Consider the following 17,536-nt stretch of genomic DNA (forward strand, 5'->3'; position numbering starts at 1 on the left):
GCTGGCATCCTTACATCGCCTGGTGAATAGTAGTCTGCTTGAGAATAAACTGAAGAGTCTTTATGGACCACTGGATAAATTACACAGTGTAATGTGGTATTGAGCCATGCTGATTAGTAAGGATACAGGTTTATTGTTTCAACTGTACTGTTAACTGATACCAGTTTAGATGATGCAGTAAGCACTACAGCTGTTCGCAATCTGACTAAGCTTAGAAGTGGGGCAGCTCAACATCCTGGTGGGAACTACACGAGTCTGCACATTTGACAAGAATGGGCTCAAGCTCTTATAGCAAAATAGCCTGTCAACAGCTAACATCTAACTGACTAATGAAGCTTGGTTATTTAGCTGAAGGTCTAGGTAGCTGCTGGAACCATAAAACTTCAGCTTAATGTGAGCCAGCACCTTTAGCGAGCAGGGGACAAGCTTGGAAAGGGAAGTTTAAAAAGTTCTTTGGAAGGAAGGCATATGGATAATTTTAACTGAATAGAGCAGGGGTCAGCCATGGAGCCCATTCTGCGGCTTCACTATTCAGTGAGATCATGGCTGACCTTTACCCTCATCTCCACATTCCTGCACTATCCCAATATCCCATTTTCATTTGGATTATTGATTTCCTGTTAGTCATTGCAATTTATTATAGCATTACTTATTTCAGATAACTTTGCTTAACAAACACCAATCAATAACCCAAGGCAACCATTTTTATTATTAACTAGCTTCCGTACATTTATTCTGCATGAAGAACAGCGTTGAAATACTTACAGCTCCTCAAGGAAATGCAAGTTGAAAAGACCATTCCGTGATAGCTCAGTAATATTGTTCATGCTGAGATCTCTAGGAAAGACAAATGAAGTGGAGATTATGTTAATCTTAGTTACAACATTTCAATTTAGCCATTTACATTGAACTCTGTTAACTAACAATTACATTGAAAACATCCTGCAACTGAAGATATTACGTTTCAAAAAAATCAGGTGGTAAATAATTAATTCTGGAATGACTTAGATGCTCATTTTAATGTCAAGTTTGGAATGTCAATTACATTATATGTACTCTAGAAATATTCTGAAAATTGTTTCTACAAAGCAGAATATGGTACTCTGTGAAATGAATTAATGATTGATAGCAATTAATTATACAACTGGAAATGTTTTTGTATATTCAACAAATGCTTTAAAGTGAGCATGTGTAAATAATATGTTTATTTTCTTTGGAGGCAAATGAAATAAAATGCCAAACAAAATTTTAATGTGAACCAGTTCTATGCTACATTTCCTGATGGTCATCCCTTAGTAATTTCTGTTACATATCATCAATAATATTCCTTTGTAATACACAAAGTCATATCATATCAGGTGAATACCATTGCAATTCACTTCAATACTTTTAATTGATTTTATATGTAAATGTACCCATTAGACTTTATCACAGGCTATGGGATGACATTGATAAGCACAAGGAACCTAACCAAACGTAAGCATCTGTCTAACAATACAGTCCCTTTTAGATGCCAGAATGATTTCATAAACCATAAGGGAGTTCATCCTCAGGATCAGTAATAGCAAAGATTCTGATTTTCTTGCAGAACTAAGCAAGGCCAATAATTCAGAAACATGAGATCCTAATAATGTTTAAAAGCAATTAAAATTATTTTGCATGCAATTGGCTTGTAAATTGGAATAGCTATTCCAAAACCAAGATACCATAACAAACATATTAAATGTAATCTCAGATGATAACACAAGTGGAGGTTTCACTAAAGCAACTTTGTCTTTAAACTAAGATTTTAACTGCAAAGCTTCACTCTGTTACCATAAGTTTTTGTTTTGTTTGATATTCTTGATATTTTTGACATTATCTGAAAATGCATCCAACTTGTTTTTTTAAAATAAAATTGAATATACATATTTATTATCATTTTCTACATTCTTTTCTGCTTGGGTGTACTAATGATTTCCAGGATAGTCGGCAAAAGGCAAATGGCCTGTGGATAATTGCTACCCAAAAAGATTTTAAATATGAACAGTCCTGCTATACGTCTGTCCTGGGCAGGTGCAATCAACCAACTAAGCTATTTCTGTGGTCTACGATGAATAGAATGAAATACCTTCATGGAAACTATAGGAAGTTCACTAATAAGAGCTGTCAAAAGAATCTCCAGTTTTGTGCAATGTGACTTTGCAATTCTTTTATCACACCGACTGCAGACAGCTGTCAGATGTTTTGACTGCAGAATACAGGAAAGTTATGCCAAGGTTTAACTGGTCGAGTAAAAATCCTTGACAATATCATCAAAAGATAATGGAAAACAACATCGAACTGAATGAAACTTTCATTATCTGTACCAGTGATCACTGCCAGACCCCACAGTTTTACAAAGCACACTATGTGCTTTTATTACTGATACATGCCTCTAAGAATGAAGAGTAAACCTTGGAATTTAGTACACTGGAACGCATGCATTCAGTTAGAATTTTAATATTTAGATTATTATTCAAAAACATTTCAAATGCTTTTTCCACAGCTTCCTAACTGTTTACAAATCTTGAAATTGTATAAAGAAAATCAATCCAATGAAACAGCTGAAACATGTGTCTACAAAAGGAAAGATGAGTTTTAATAAAAATGTTTTTGAAAATAATATGTGCATTATCTTCTTCCAGTAAAATTCTCTTAATTGTCCTCGAATACGAGTACAGTTTGCAATTACTACTGGTTGTATATATTGAAGCTTAAGATTTTTCAACATCATTTGCATGCCATAAAAATGGTTCTAATGGGTTGATATCTTAGGGTTCTACCCCTAAAGATAAGATTATTGTTTGTACACCATTCACTGTCTGCCTGACATGGGTGATGTGTCTTTACTAATTATTAATACAACACTTGTTTGGCCAAGTTTTTCTGGAAGTGACATACATTACAGCAGTTCATAGAATCCCTACAGGGTGGAAACAGGCCATTTGACCCATGAGTCCACACTAACCTTCATAACAGCATCGCACCATGACCCACTCTCCTACTCTAACCCTGCGTACCCCATGCTAATCCACCTAATCTACACATCCTTGGACACTGTAGGCAATTTAGCATGGCAAATCCACCTAACCTGCGCATCTCTGGCTGTGGGAAGAAACCAGAACACCCAGAGGAAACCCACACAGCCTGTTCAAACTCCAAGCAGACAGTTGTCCGAGTGTGGAATCAAACCCAGGTACCTGGCACTGTGAGGCAGTGCTAATCACTGAGCTACTGTGCAACCCAGTTACTAAGTGATGCTATTTCTCACGTGCATTCTGGCTGCAATAGCTGCTGGAAATGCCTGGGGAAGGACAATCTGAACAGCAAGCAGAACTACTGACGTTGTGTTTGCGAGAGACGCTGAGACCAGCGGCAGCTCTAAAACAATCAAAGACATGTGTACACCTAATCTATATTCTCACATTATCTTCACCCTCATCCTGAAATTTGTTTCTGATTTACTACTTCCAGGTGATGTAAGCAAGCTATGTCCCTTGCTTCTCCACCCTCAACCCACTTGACTAATACAATTGACACTGTGTCCCATCCACTTTTGTGACTTTCTTCCTTGAGATACTCAGGAACCGCAACCCACTTAAATGGTGTTGAAAGAGAAAGGATGTGAAAGAACAGCAAGACTGTCTTGACGTAGAAACAAGATTGAATAGGCGTTCTGTTGCATAGAACACAAGATGAAAACCCAGATGGAGCAGTCCAAAGAGAAAGGCAGATGAACGTGCGCAATTGGCGGATTGGCAGAAAGCCTGCAATCATGCCAAGTCATATAGAGGTGCTCTTGATATTGTGTGTCAGCCAGCCTCTGGATTTTGGCATCCATGCCAAGATGGTGTTGCCCCACTTTGGGCCGTCTTGGACTGGGTGTTGCTGAACCCATCCTGTAAGGCCACCTATAGTCTCCCCAGTTGATAGTGAACATCCATCCACAAGGTTGGAGCTACTAGCATAGCATAAAGTGAAGGCTTGAGGACCAGGCAAGGTACAAGCAAGACAGGCATTAAGAGCATGCACAGAGGTGATTAATTTATTTTTGTATGAAATATAATATGCTTGAACATTTAAATCTGGTTTAAAATGTTTACTATCTGGTCACTTTTGTTCAGTATTATAGTCCAAGATAATGCTGTGACAACCAGTCACAGAGTTGAGGTTGGGTTGTAATGGTCCATTATGAGGCATCACCAAAAATAATTATATTCATTGAAAGTAAGTCCCTAACATATCAGCCATTTGTTATGCCATTCTCAAAAAAATTGCAAATTAGCTTAGAGTAACAACTGACTGTGTCCTTTGGTTCCTGAGCAGTAAGTCAGTACATATTACCTGACGGGACACAGGCAGAAATGTAATCGGGTCCTGAGTGCAACATCTTCATCTTACTTTTTTCCCCCCATTTCCTCTTGCTGACATTCTTACTTTTGTGAGGGTTGTGCCTCACATAAGGGAACAATTCCACAGGTTCTATCACTACATTAAATTAAGGAATCATGGAATTGGACAGAATAGGAGGCCACTTGTTCCAATGAGTCTGTGCTGACTCTTTCGAACAGTAGTCCAGTTAGTCTGCCGAAACCCATCTCCCACTTCATTTCTCATTTCCCTGCAGTGAAACTACTTATTTGATTTCCTTTTTAATATTAAAGCTTTCACGATCTTCTGAGGCATGTCATCCACATTGATTGCACTGCAGTCACCAACACATTTCCCTCCCTCTCAAAAGGACCAGACAGCACAGAACTATGGGCAGTGGCACATAACTGACAAGGATCAGGATGTAGTTGCATGTTCTCACTTCAATGGAACAGACCGTGCTCACCCTTATTGAAATGGCTGTGATAGTCTGCAGTCAGTGGTTGGTTTGAAATCACAGAAGGCGACTCCATTAATCCTCATTTTCACTTTTCCTTCATCCCACTATCTATTTTGATTTATTATGGTGTAAGCATACGGTCTGTGTATTTTCCATCATAACCTCTCCTCTCACTGCAGCCCTACACTTGTCTTTCACCATTCAGATATATGAGAACTACTAGCTAGACAAGCATAATGAAAAACACAAGAGCTGGAAGATGGAAGAGCATGAGTCGATGTTTTAAGAAACACTGTCACTTCCGTACTCATAGTGCTCATATTTCATAGGGATCGATTCCAAGGAGGATTTGCACATGGTGAGACATCAGTCTCAGTGCATTATTACTGGGACAATTTCTTATCCTAATATGTATGGATGATCTAGAGGTTTGCAGATGACACAAACTTGAAAGAATAGTGAACAGTGAAAAAGGCAGTGTCAAATTCAAAATTACATGGACCAATTGGTGGATAGATGGGAGGTGAAATTAAATTTTCAATTTCAAGAAGTGTGAGGTACGCTTCTACATCTTTGTCTAACATGGCCAGATGGTATCCAACAAAGGGTACTATTTAAAGGGTGTGCATGAACTAAAAACCTTGATGTATATGTGCATATGTCATTGAATGTAGCAGGAGAGGTAGAGGGAGGTGATAATAGAGCAAAATATCTTCTAGGCTTCATTAGTAGAAGCATAGAATACAAAAGCAACAAGATTATGCTGAATTTATGTAAGACATGGTTAGACCTCAGCTGGAGTAGTGTACCATTTCTGGGCACTGCACATTAGGAGTATGTGAATGCACTTGAGGCAGTGTAGAAGATGTTTACAAGAATGGCTCAGGGAATGAGAATCTTCAGTTATTAGGATAGATTGATAGAATATGGGACTGAATCCCATGGTGAGGAAACAGATAAATGGAGATTTGATAGAAGCTTACAAAATCATGACAGGCCAGGACAGAGTAGATGAGAAACAATTCCCTCATAAAAGGATAAAAACACCTGAGCACAAAAGAACCAAATGTGAGGTGAGAAAGAACTTTTTCACATAGCAGGTAGTTAGGGTCTGGGATGTCGTGCCTGGAAGTGTGGTGGGAGCAGGTTCAATTGGGCCATTCAAGAAGGCATTAGGTGACTATTTAAACAGCAGCAATGTACAAGAGTTATGGGGAAAAGATAGGAAATTTGCTTTAAATCAAAATGTTCAGAGAGTGGTACAGACCTGATGGGCTGAATGGTGTCCTTCTGTACCGTTTAATTATTCTGCGATTCGATTCAGGGCAGAGGGAACGTTCACTAGAGGTTGAGGACTTTGATACAGAAAACAGCTATGAGCATGTGCACAGAAATGCTTAATGCACAGGCAGGTCTACTGTACTATCAAGGAACATGGAGGAGATCTACACCAACCCTGCACAGAGCTTTGAGTCATTTCCAGCATAGAATTGTAGGCCAGGTGTGTGATCACACTTGTGGACACAACTGTCCTGCAGTTGCTTCTGGCTGATGTCTCAGATTTCATTTCAGCATAACCCATTCAATACACAATAGAAACTTATCCTGAAACTGTGCATAAAAACGTGCTATAAGTTCCCAGATTACTGCCATTGTGGCCCCTCATACCATCCTTCGAGTGGCTTACAGTGTATCACAGCAGTTGAATGATCTATTCTCTAACCGGTTACAAGTGCACTGGTGCAGGATGTGATAGTGATCCTGTGCATAGGAAAACCTGTTCTCTTCTGTCAGGAAGATGGGATTCATGTTTCCAATTCTGTCACTCTATAATGCCTTTGGTGTTACGTGCCAAGCAGCAAATGAAAACAACTGACCCACACCATCCCCCCCCCAAAAAAAAAGCAGAGGAGATGCAGTCTGAAGTTTGACCTTCTAGGTTTGAAGCTATACAAATCTTCCTCCCAAGGCCACTCTATTGAAGGCCAACAGCCTTCCAGCAAGTATGCTGCAATCACTAGGAACACTGGGCCAAGTGAAGGAGAAACAACATTCAGAAAATGTACAAGTGTGATCAACTCACTTTTGCAAGGAAGAGGAATTGGCTTGATTGATACAAGTAGTTTGGAATAGTTATTTCTTATTGATTTTTACTTCAGCATGGAGGCTATGACAGTCAGTCACAGATGGAAAGTTGGATTGTTGTTGAATAGGGAATCTGCCTGCTTCTCTGCAGAAAAACAGAATGCAATAGATTCATCTCTGCTTGCGGACACAGCTTCAGTGATATTCCTTACACAACAGTGGATAACAAACTGTGAAGTATTGGAGCTGTTCCCTGCCCCAGTAAGGAAGGAGTCCAACACCAAGAGGTTGAAGGCCACAGTCACTTCTACAGCCATTGGTAACGCCGTCCTCACCATGCTTGAATAGGTGGTAGATTTTACTGAAGATCTCCTGATTGAAATATAGTGAAACACACACACACACACACACACACACACACAGTACCATGGTCAAATGGAAATGGGAGAGTTGCTCCCTGAAGACTTTTGGTGGACCTTCGGGCAGCATGGTGGCTCAGTGGTCGGCAAAGCTGCCTCACAGCACCAGAGATCTGGGTTTCATTCCAGCCTTGGGTAACCGTCCTCATGTCTGCATGGGTTTCTGCCAGGTGCTCTGGTTTTCTCCCCCAGTCCAAATGTGTGCGGGTTCGGTGGATTAGCCATGGGAAATGTGGGGTTATGGGGAAAGGGTGTAGGCAGGAGGGGGTCTGGGTGGAATGCTCTTTGAAAGGTTGGTGCAAATTCAATGAGTAGAATGGTCCCTTCCTGCACTGTAGGGATTCTACGACATTGCTTATCGCTGACCCCTCCCCCTCATCCACTTTGGTTGTTTTCTGTATCACCTCTGTGCATTCTGTCCGTCATCCTGTAGATCAAGAGATATAGAAACTACTTTGACAATGATGGGGAGAAAGAGCCCTCAGCAGAATTCTTAAAATAGAAACCAAGGTCTTCTCCACATGTCATCTACTCTGGAGAGGTCTACAACTTTAAGAAACGTTGCAATCCAGCAAACACTTCTGCTAACTCCACAGCAGCCAACGAGAAATCAATCAACAACTAATCTGAAAGTAGTTGTGGATCTCTCACGGAGAGATGAGGACAGATTTGGAGGTCCTTCCAGTACTACAGACATGTTTAGCTGTATATGTTTAAGACAGTGTGTTAGCTAGGGATTTGGGTTTGAAAATAGCATCATCTGAGTCGAATCTGAATTGTATCCTGACGGATACCGCAATCTGCCTACTCCACAAACCTCTGGCACATGTTCCTGGCATTGACAAAGGATACCTGAGCTAAATGGTGTCAGTCACATCTAATGCCAGAAATATATGCACATGGTGTAGATGCCATTGCAGACATGAAACAGCAACATTGAAAATACTGCTGATTTTTGCAAACAAATCTTGAGTCTATGCTTTTATGAAAAGTGGGCCGCACATATAAGTGGTGATTAAAAAAGGGAGGTACAGATCTGTGTTTATAAATACATGCATTGAAACAAAAGAAAGACAGCAATGTTAATTTTGTCCAGGACATTGGCTGAGTATTGTGTGTGGTTTTGGTGCCAGAAACACAGCAATAATGCAAGAAACAAAAATATAAAGGCAGGGTCTACAGCATAATTTAACTGGTAATTAGATAATTGTTTGAAATGAAAAAACAGAGAAAGATGTCGGGAAGTGGGAATAGATAGCTACAACTGAAGTGCTAGCACTGGCAAAAGTGCAATGAGCGGAACGACCTCCATTTATGCTGTAATTTCAATGATGATTTCATCTCTACATTTTTATGTGGCCTTTATTATAAACATGTGAAAAATCAAAGGCGAGAGTTGGACAATCACCAAATAAAAGTTTAGTGAGTTAGTCAAGCATGTATTGCATGGATGGTTAATAATTTTAGAAGTAAATTTGGCATTCAGTATGTCCAAGCTCCAGTAGAGGGAGCAGGACAAACAAACAATTACTAGGCAGGAAAAAGATCAAAGATAACCTTTTGAAAAAAACGCTGCATTGGCAACTTGCCAATAGAACAGACAAACACATTTCTGCTTGGTTGCAAATGGTATTGTGAATGAGGTCATTCTACATAAGAAATTTGTTATCAAAATTCTTTCATAGAACTTGATATTGAAGCCTATATAAAGAATAACTATTTCATTTACATGGGAGACACCCCCTTCTAATAAGATAAATGAATGAAAGCAGGATCCAGCTGTAACTCTGTGAAGTGTGGCAATGACACATTATAAAAATACATGATGTGCAAGATCTTCTCAGGCCCTGAATGATGTAGGCTATGGCAAATAATTTGGCAGAATTGTATGCAAAGTCAAGCGGGGCCTTTTTTGACATTGGAAGCAACAACTCACAGTTTCCAAAAGAGTTCCAGATGGCGAAATGACATTCTTATTATTGAGCAGCAAGAGGCTTATTACCTGGGATTATCACTCATCACTACCTTCATTACGACCAATTCTGACTTCATTTATTTGAGGGTTCTCATTCTACTGCCCACTGGATAGCATTTGGATGTGCGAATGCTGCACATGAAAGTCTGAGCAGGTACCGGCATGTCCAACTCACCACTTGCCCCTTTGGAGCTCCATCTTAGACACACAGCTACAATGTCTCAGGCTACTCCCTCTTGCACCACATGTCCTTGAACATTGCCATCCAATATAGACCAGCTCATGCAATCTTAGCAAGGCATATCTCTGGTCCATTTACAATGCACTCTTTTACTTCAATTCTGTACTTTGCACTGCACTGGCAATTCGCATCTCAACGTGGCTGGAAGGACAATTTGCGCACAGGGACAGGAACCCAATATACAGAAAGGACAGGCTGTATCCCAGGGCTATTCATATGCCTTCTGGGTGCTCTCACACTTAGCACCCACCTGGTTGCTCCCTGCATTGCTGCGCCATCTTGCCCTTTTGCATCTAAGCCCCTCAGCCAAAGCTTAAAGTCTGACAGTACCTCTGTCCTGACTTGCTGTTTAGTGGAGATCTTAATCTGGGCAGCTGGTCATGCTTGTCAGGAGTCATCTGTCCAGGGGATGGGCATGTTGTAGAATGGCACTGGGCTATGTCAATATCACACCTATAGCACATGCCAACTGCCCACATGGCTAAACACACTGCAATGTGCCTTGACTAAATGGCTGTGTGTTAAAGTCAAAGATCAGCAGCCCTCAGTTGAGTCAAGGGGAGGACCGGGAGTTCCTGCTACAATCAATCAAAGGTTGTGTTCACATACAGTCCAGGGGTTTGGACGTAGTCAGTCATCTTCCTGGAGCAGTCAGTGTCAGGGGGTCCGAAGGGATAAAAACCCAATATATAAGTGGGAGGAGCCTTTACTGCAGGGGATGACACAGGACACTGTGGGTGAGAGGTGACGGCTGGTCACTTCCACAATGGCCTCAAAATGGGAAGACTGCCCAACCTGATGGTAGGCATCACCAAACATGATTCAGGGAATTATCTTATGGAAGACAATGGAGTCTCAATCTGAGGTGGTGTGTGAATCTATTTGGGGTTAAATCAAGATGGGCTGCCCAAGGGGTGCCAGGTAGAAAGAGACATTGAGGCCCCGGGTGGAGAGTCCCAATTATCAAGTTGGGCTTAGCACTCTCAGTGTCCAACCCAACCTACCCTGTCTAAAAGCAACCTGCACATCTGGACCTAGCCTGAAGTGGGCAGAGTCAATGCCATTTCCTCTGGGTTGGCAAGGTGCAGTGTTGGCACAGACAGAGGATATCCCAGGACACTGTGGCTGAACTGTACCAGCTGCTGGAATGGGATGTACGACTTGAGGAGATGTATGGCCATCCTATCTTGGTGGTTGTAAAGATGACAGCAATGTTGACTGTATAAAACTTGCTGCTCACCTTGCAAATTTCATTTGTATTCCCACAGAAAAAAAGTAACTTCTGTTTGTTTGATTTCTGCTCACTTTTGGAGTTTGTATATAAAAGATACTGTTTATACTTGTTTGAACGGCTCCCTATATGTATTAGCCCCACACTGAGCAATGATAAAAAGTTTGTCTACTGTGGATACAGGGAAAGAGTACATCAACCTAGAGAGAGATGAAAGGTGGGATATAGCAAAGAATGAATGAACTGTGTAACCTGTACTTTAAACAATCATTGGCTCAAAATGTTCAGCTGCATATGCAAGGATATGTTAGCTGTGGCACCTACATCGTGTGAGAAACATTGGTTTGTGGCTACTGTTTCAACATAGTGTTGGTGAAGAGCAATTCTGGATTACTAATACTTGATGAGATGCATGGCCAGAATTCAAAGATAGCACCCATGCCAGTGTTGACAATCTATTCCGGGGTATCCCAGCAACTCGGAATTCTTACAGCTATGTTGAATGTTAAAATCAGGGCTAGCAATGGACAAGAGAGGCATAATAGGTAGTTAATGTAATGAGTTTGGGATAATTTCATGGGAAAGCTCACCATGAAGCACAACAAAAATGACACTTTCATAAAATATAATAAAATTCAGTTCAAAGTATTAAGTCTAAAATTACACATGGAAGTCACACATGAGGCTCGAATTTGCCAAGAGTCTGTGAGCTGTGAGGAACCTCACTGCTGAGGTTTCTACTTGGAAACCTGGGTCCAATATTGTTTAAAGATTTGTATGCACCTAATTTTCTATGTTGTAATTTTATGTTTTATGATAAGATTATGCTGCAGGAATGCATAAGCTTGTTTAATTGTACGATGTTCGCAAATCTGCTTCTGCCTGTATCTTACATAATACAGCATGGTTTCTGCTGCAAAACTGGCCTTGTTTGCTTTCAGGTGTCTCCTAATGTAAGGTTACTGTTGCTTTATTGACAGTTGCCGATCTTGCCTGCAGTCACTGCTATTCAGATTGTGTTGTGAGCATTGTGCTCTTTATAATTGGACTCGACATTTTGTCTTTTTGGGGAAATCCTCAGTTTAAGACATGCCTCTGTACAGTCTCATCAATTTCTGCTCTGGTGCCGGTGAGACAAAGAGCTGCGAAAGGTGACTACAAGATTAAACTTCTATCCAAAATGACATATTCACATGCAGTGACCTGGAACACTGTCAGATAAGCCAGTCTAAGATCAGGGGAAATGGGAGCAGGGATAGACTAATCAGTTGCTCAGGTCTGCTCTGCTATTGAACAAAATCATGGCCGATCCTCAACCCCAGTTCCATTTCTTGCCCTGTTTCTACTTCTCTTGATTCCATTTCTGCCAACAGTTTTACTGATCTCAGCCGTGAAAAGATTCTTGGATAAAGAACTGCCCAGATGCAGAGTGAAGAAAATTCTCATTTCAGACCTAACTTATCCAGATATTCAGAACTCTAGTTCTAGTTTCTCCTGCCAGCAGAAAACAGCTTCTCACCATCTATAAGAGTTGCTCATAGTTTTCTCAGAATCTTGCATGTTTTCAAAAGATCAGGTCTCATTCTTCCAAACTTCACAGGATGTAGGCATCCAGCAATCAATCTACTGAACTGTTGGTATGCCTGATGCAAGGCAAGTAGATGAAGACTGAAGTTGTTTTGTTACTCCAAAGGTTGTTTACCAAAGCCCTACAAAATTTCTCTTTTCCACTGGAAAGGAGACATGAACTGGAGCAGGACTTTTGTCATCTGACATCACTCAAAAGTAAGAGACTCCTGTGGCTTTTCAAATCCTGGCCTCATTAGCAACAGGACATCAAAAGGATTAGAGTCATGTGGAGAACAAACTGGGGAGAGGTGGCAAGATATCTTTGTGATGCTCATAAGTGGACCAGTTGGGTTTTAATGATATTCTGATAGGTCATGTGGTCATGATTATCCTGCTGTTAGCCCATGCTTTACCAGGTTCTTTGAATTTAATTTCATAAGTGCAGAAATCCTGATTTTTAAAATCAGACTTTGCTGACACCTAACAGGAACTTGCTTAACTACAATGGTTGACTGATAGTAAATCAGAAATACTTGGCCAGAGATAGTCTATGATCATTGTGCAGACAAACTTTCACAGAGGAATGAGGCTTCACAGAGGAATGGTCATGTGCTGCATTGACTGCCACAAAGGGGGAGTAATTCCATGGTGATTATACTTCTGTGCTGGGCAGAATGGTTGCTTTCATGTTCCTGTTCGAACATTCTGCCCAATTCTATTTATACTGCATGAAATGTAACCATGTCATTAGTAAGGGTCGTTACTTTGAACGATTTCAGAATTTGGGAGGAGGAGATACAGAGCTAATTGCCCTGAATTCCAACACAACTGACAATGGAGGGATTTGAAATCTCAATAGTGGGTTGTATGTCCAGTGGAAGAGGGAAACATTTCTAAGAAGAGAACACCTTTCCTGGCCAAAGAACGAACAAGTCAGTGAAGGAAGTTATATTTTGGCACTTCTGCAGGTAGTAAATTGGTTATGACAGATTCCAGAGTTTCCTCCAACATGCATCCACATCTTCAATGGAGTATGGCTGTCCTCTGTAAGAAGAACCTTCAAGGCGAAAGTAGCAGTTTTGTCCAAATTTCTCCCTGCAGCCATTTCTATCAGGGAGTATGATATTCTTACCAACTCAACCAAAAATAGACTTTCCTCTAATGGCTAAAATTATTGCCTTTTACAACTAGTGACTAATCTACCTTGGCACCTGTGCAATTATTCGAGACTGTCCTGCTGCTGGAGTATGGGTTCCTCTGGGTGAATGCAAAGAAATTAAGGTTGCATTTCACTACAAGGAGGTGATAATAGATACAGGTCAATGGTTCTTCACACCCAATCAACATTGGTAATGCAATTGACTCCATTTTGTAAAGAGCTTAATGTCAGGTAGTCAAAATATCTGCCCATTTCAGATATTAGACTGATTTTAGCATGTAAATTGAGTCCAGTAGCATAAGTAAGATTGTTGTTTCAAAACTGGAACAGATCAATGTGTAATTCACTACAAGGGCAATGAAAATGAAGAGGCCTAGAGAGAGAAAGCTTGAAAATATTTTTGTGTAATGTTTCTTCAAAGCCATATAAGAATAATTTAGGATCTCCTCTGGGATTGCGAAGCTCTATGCCATCTCGAATTACCTTCTCAGTGATGAGGATCTACATTGGCAAGCTGCAATATTGCCAGTTTCATTTTATTCCAGCTCACCAGGCAGATGTAAATTACAATGGGCCCCTCAAAACTTGGTCATATTTTCTCTCAAAAGGTAGGTGACCAGCTCGTCTACTCTACTAAAAATCAAAATCAGCTCCAGATGATTTTGCCAAAAGAATGATAACCTAAACAAAGAACAATATCCATGCATTTGTATTTGCTGATTGTGAACACAACTATTTGCAGAACTTGATGTAAAATTGTCATTACTAAATTTATCATTGGATATTTACAGTTTTAATGTATTTGTCTCATTTCACCTGTTTGAATTATTATGGTGTAAGTAAGACATCTGCTTGATTATTATACTGTTTCTACACTTATATTAGCAACACGTGGAATATTCTGCAATGTATATCTCTTGCAACATTTACTGCCTAATTCAATTTCTCTTCTATTTGTACATGCTCTTTTCTGTCCTCACAACAGAAGATCGTAATACAAGTATGTCAATAAGCTTCCATCAGACAATATGACATCTCTAAGTTAGAAGGTGCATGTACAATGGATAATAGAACCCATATGAGGCTGAAGTGCACAGAACCACAAGCATAAAAATATCAAAAATATATCCCCAATAGAGTTGTGTTTGCCAAAAGCAAATATAACATCCTGGGCAACAAATGCAAATAAGGCTAGCATGCTCAAGGGCAGGAAAGAGAAGATAAAACATGGCAGAGGTACGTTTCCAGAAAGAAAGGTTTACAATGCATATTAAAAACATCTTGCTGGCCTTCTGTCAGATGTCATAATCTAACTTGTTCATCTTGATGTCTTTCTCAAAGCTAGAGATGCTTTCCGCCCCTACCATATTCATTATAAAATGATGACCAGTAATAGGACACGCATCATAGTGGCCACATTCCTACCAGACCATACGGCCGCTCTCCCATGAAAGAGAGATTATTGGTGCTGATGTTAAGCTGAGGGTCATCACATCTCGGACATGGGGAGAGAATGAGAAGGAAAGTCCTTCATGGTACTCTCAGCCACTGCAGGAATTGAACTAACCAGCCACCCGGCCAACAGAGCAAACGGACCCCTTGCCACATGCATCATAAACCTCAGTAAAAGAAAGGAAAATGAGTGTGAAGACGAAACTGCCTTTCTAATTAACAGTGGATGCCAACACTTAAAATACACAGGGGCAGCAAGCAAATCCAACCAAAAGGGCGTCCACATCCCCCGTAAAACTGCATTCATGAGGGTAACCTCTCAGGGAAAAGCAGCCCTGTAAGCTGGACAGAATGCAACGAAGCTGCTCCTCCATTTGCAGTCTGGATCTCCCCACACTCGCTGCTGATAGGCACACGAGTCAGCAACAAACCTGACTGAGAACAAGGCTTGGGTTGGAAGAGCAATGAACTGCGAGCTGCAAGGAAAGTCAATGCAATGTGAGGGGGAACATCTTTCACCAGGGACCAGGAGCCAGGAAGTGTGTGAGAAAGCCAAATTCACTATGACCCACCATTGGCTGTGAATGTGGCAGCTTTTGTTGAGGCAGCAAGGGCCTTTTTGTGGTTTTTAATATTCACTTGTGGAGCATGGGCACTGCTGGCTGGGCAGCATTTATTGCCCATCCCTAGTTGCCCTTTAGAATGTGATGGTGAGCTATCTTCTTCAGCCATTGTACTCCATTTACTGCAGGTAGACCCATGTTGCCCTTATGGAGGGAACACCAGGATATTGACCAGGTGAAGAAATAGTGATATGTTTCCAATTCAGGATGGAGAGTATCTTGGAGGGGAACTTGTCAGTGGTGGTGTTCCCATGTATCTGTTGCCCTTGTTCTACATTGAAATTGTTGTATGTGTGGAAGGTGCAGTCTAAGGATCTTTGGTCAATTTGTGTGGTTCATCTTGAGCATAGCACACACTGTTGGTACTGAGCATTGGTAGTGGATGTTTGTGGATGTAATGACAATCAAGTGGGCTGCTTTGACTTGGATGGTATCACACTTTTTGAGTGTTGTTGGGGCTTCACTCATCCAGGCAAGTGGGGAGTGTTCCATTACACTCCTGACTTGTGCCTTGTCGATGGTGGACAAGCTTTGGGGATTCAGGAGGTGAGTTGCTCACTGTGGTATTCTTAGTGTCTGACCTGCTCTTGTAGCAGGCGTTTATGCAGTGAGTCTAGTTGAGTTTCTGATCAATGGTAACCAATCTCTAGGATAGTGGATGACTCAATGATGGTAACACTACTGAATGTCAAGGGTGGCAGTCAGACCATCTCTTATTGGAGATTGTGATTGTCTGGCATTTGTGTGGAATGAATGTTACCTGCCAGAAGTCTGCCCAAGCCTGGATATTGTCCAGATCCTGCTGCATTTGAACATGGACTGTTTCACTAGCTGAGGGGTCATGAATGGTGCTGAATATTAACATAGAACATAGAACAGTACAGCACAGAACAGGCCCTTCAGCCCACAATGTTGTGCCGACCATTGATCCTCATGGATGCACCCTCAAATTTCTGTGACCATATGCATGTCCAGCAGTCTCTTAAATGACCCCAATGACCTTGCTTCCACAACTGCTGCTGGCAACGCATTCCATGCTCTCACAACTCTCACAATATTGTACAAACTTTGGTTAACTTTCCCATGAAGCAGCTGAAGATGGTTGGGCCTTGGACACTACCATGAGGAACTCCTGCAGAGATGTTGTGGAGCTGAAATGACTGTCCTTTAACAGCCATAACCACCCTCCTGTGTGCCAGGTATGACTCCAAACAATGGAGAGTATGCCCCTGTTTGCTATTGATTCTAGTATTGCTGGGGCTCCTTGGTGACACACAGTCAAACAGAGCCTTGATGTCAACGCTGTCACTCTCACCTTAGGAGTTCAGTCCTCAAAGTCCTGGGTGGGACCATCACCCAATGGTGACAGGAGGTGGTTGCAAGAGTGTTTGTGAATGGTGAAGAATTCTTTGGGAGGTGTGGGGGGGGGGAAGGATGGCTGTCAGAGAGATGGAGTGGAAGATGGGGCTGCAAGAGGAGTATGGGGGCAATGTGCAAAGCAGAGAAAGAAGCTTTTAACTTGTCAACAAAGAAACACTCAGCTATTTGTAATCAAACAAAACTTTAGGGTAATGAGTTCCATCTAAATAAATATGAAATGTTCAGTGTAGGGCTGCACACATTCGGGAGCTAGTGTGCTTGGAAAAATTTAGTGGATTCTAATGAACAGTCAATTCTTAAATTTAATCTGAGACTGTAAATAAGGTTGTAACTGTCTGGCTTAAATCTTCCAGCTTTGTGCACGTGCAATGGTAACTTATTGGCTGTAACCTCACCAGTTTATTGGAGGTCTGTTTCGGGTAATACCTTTTCACATGTAGAAGTGTGAGTCAGTTATTTTGAAAAAAAAATTAACATGTCTTATCTTCTACTAATTTAAATGCTATGCTGTCTACAAAATTAATATTTTCTTATGTGTTGTGATTTGAGA

The 17,536-nt window shown here is 41.0% G+C and overlaps 1 protein-coding gene across 3 annotated transcripts in view; it reads right to left on the minus strand.

The window, feature by feature from the left end:
* Window positions 1-17,536, minus strand: part of LOC125461091 (leucine-rich repeat-containing G-protein coupled receptor 5-like) — a 203,574-nt gene that overhangs the window by 95,557 nt on the left and 90,481 nt on the right. For all 3 annotated transcript variants that reach the window (XM_059652484.1, XM_048549466.2, XM_059652485.1), the window contains exon 2: window positions 766-837. In XM_059652484.1, the coding sequence (XP_059508467.1) occupies window positions 766-837 (72 nt within the window). The remainder of the gene's footprint in view (window positions 1-765; window positions 838-17,536) is intronic.

The sequence above is a fragment of the Stegostoma tigrinum genome, chromosome 18 (assembly GCF_030684315.1).
Source record: "Stegostoma tigrinum isolate sSteTig4 chromosome 18, sSteTig4.hap1, whole genome shotgun sequence".
NCBI classification, from domain to species: Eukaryota; Metazoa; Chordata; class Chondrichthyes; order Orectolobiformes; family Stegostomatidae; genus Stegostoma; species Stegostoma tigrinum.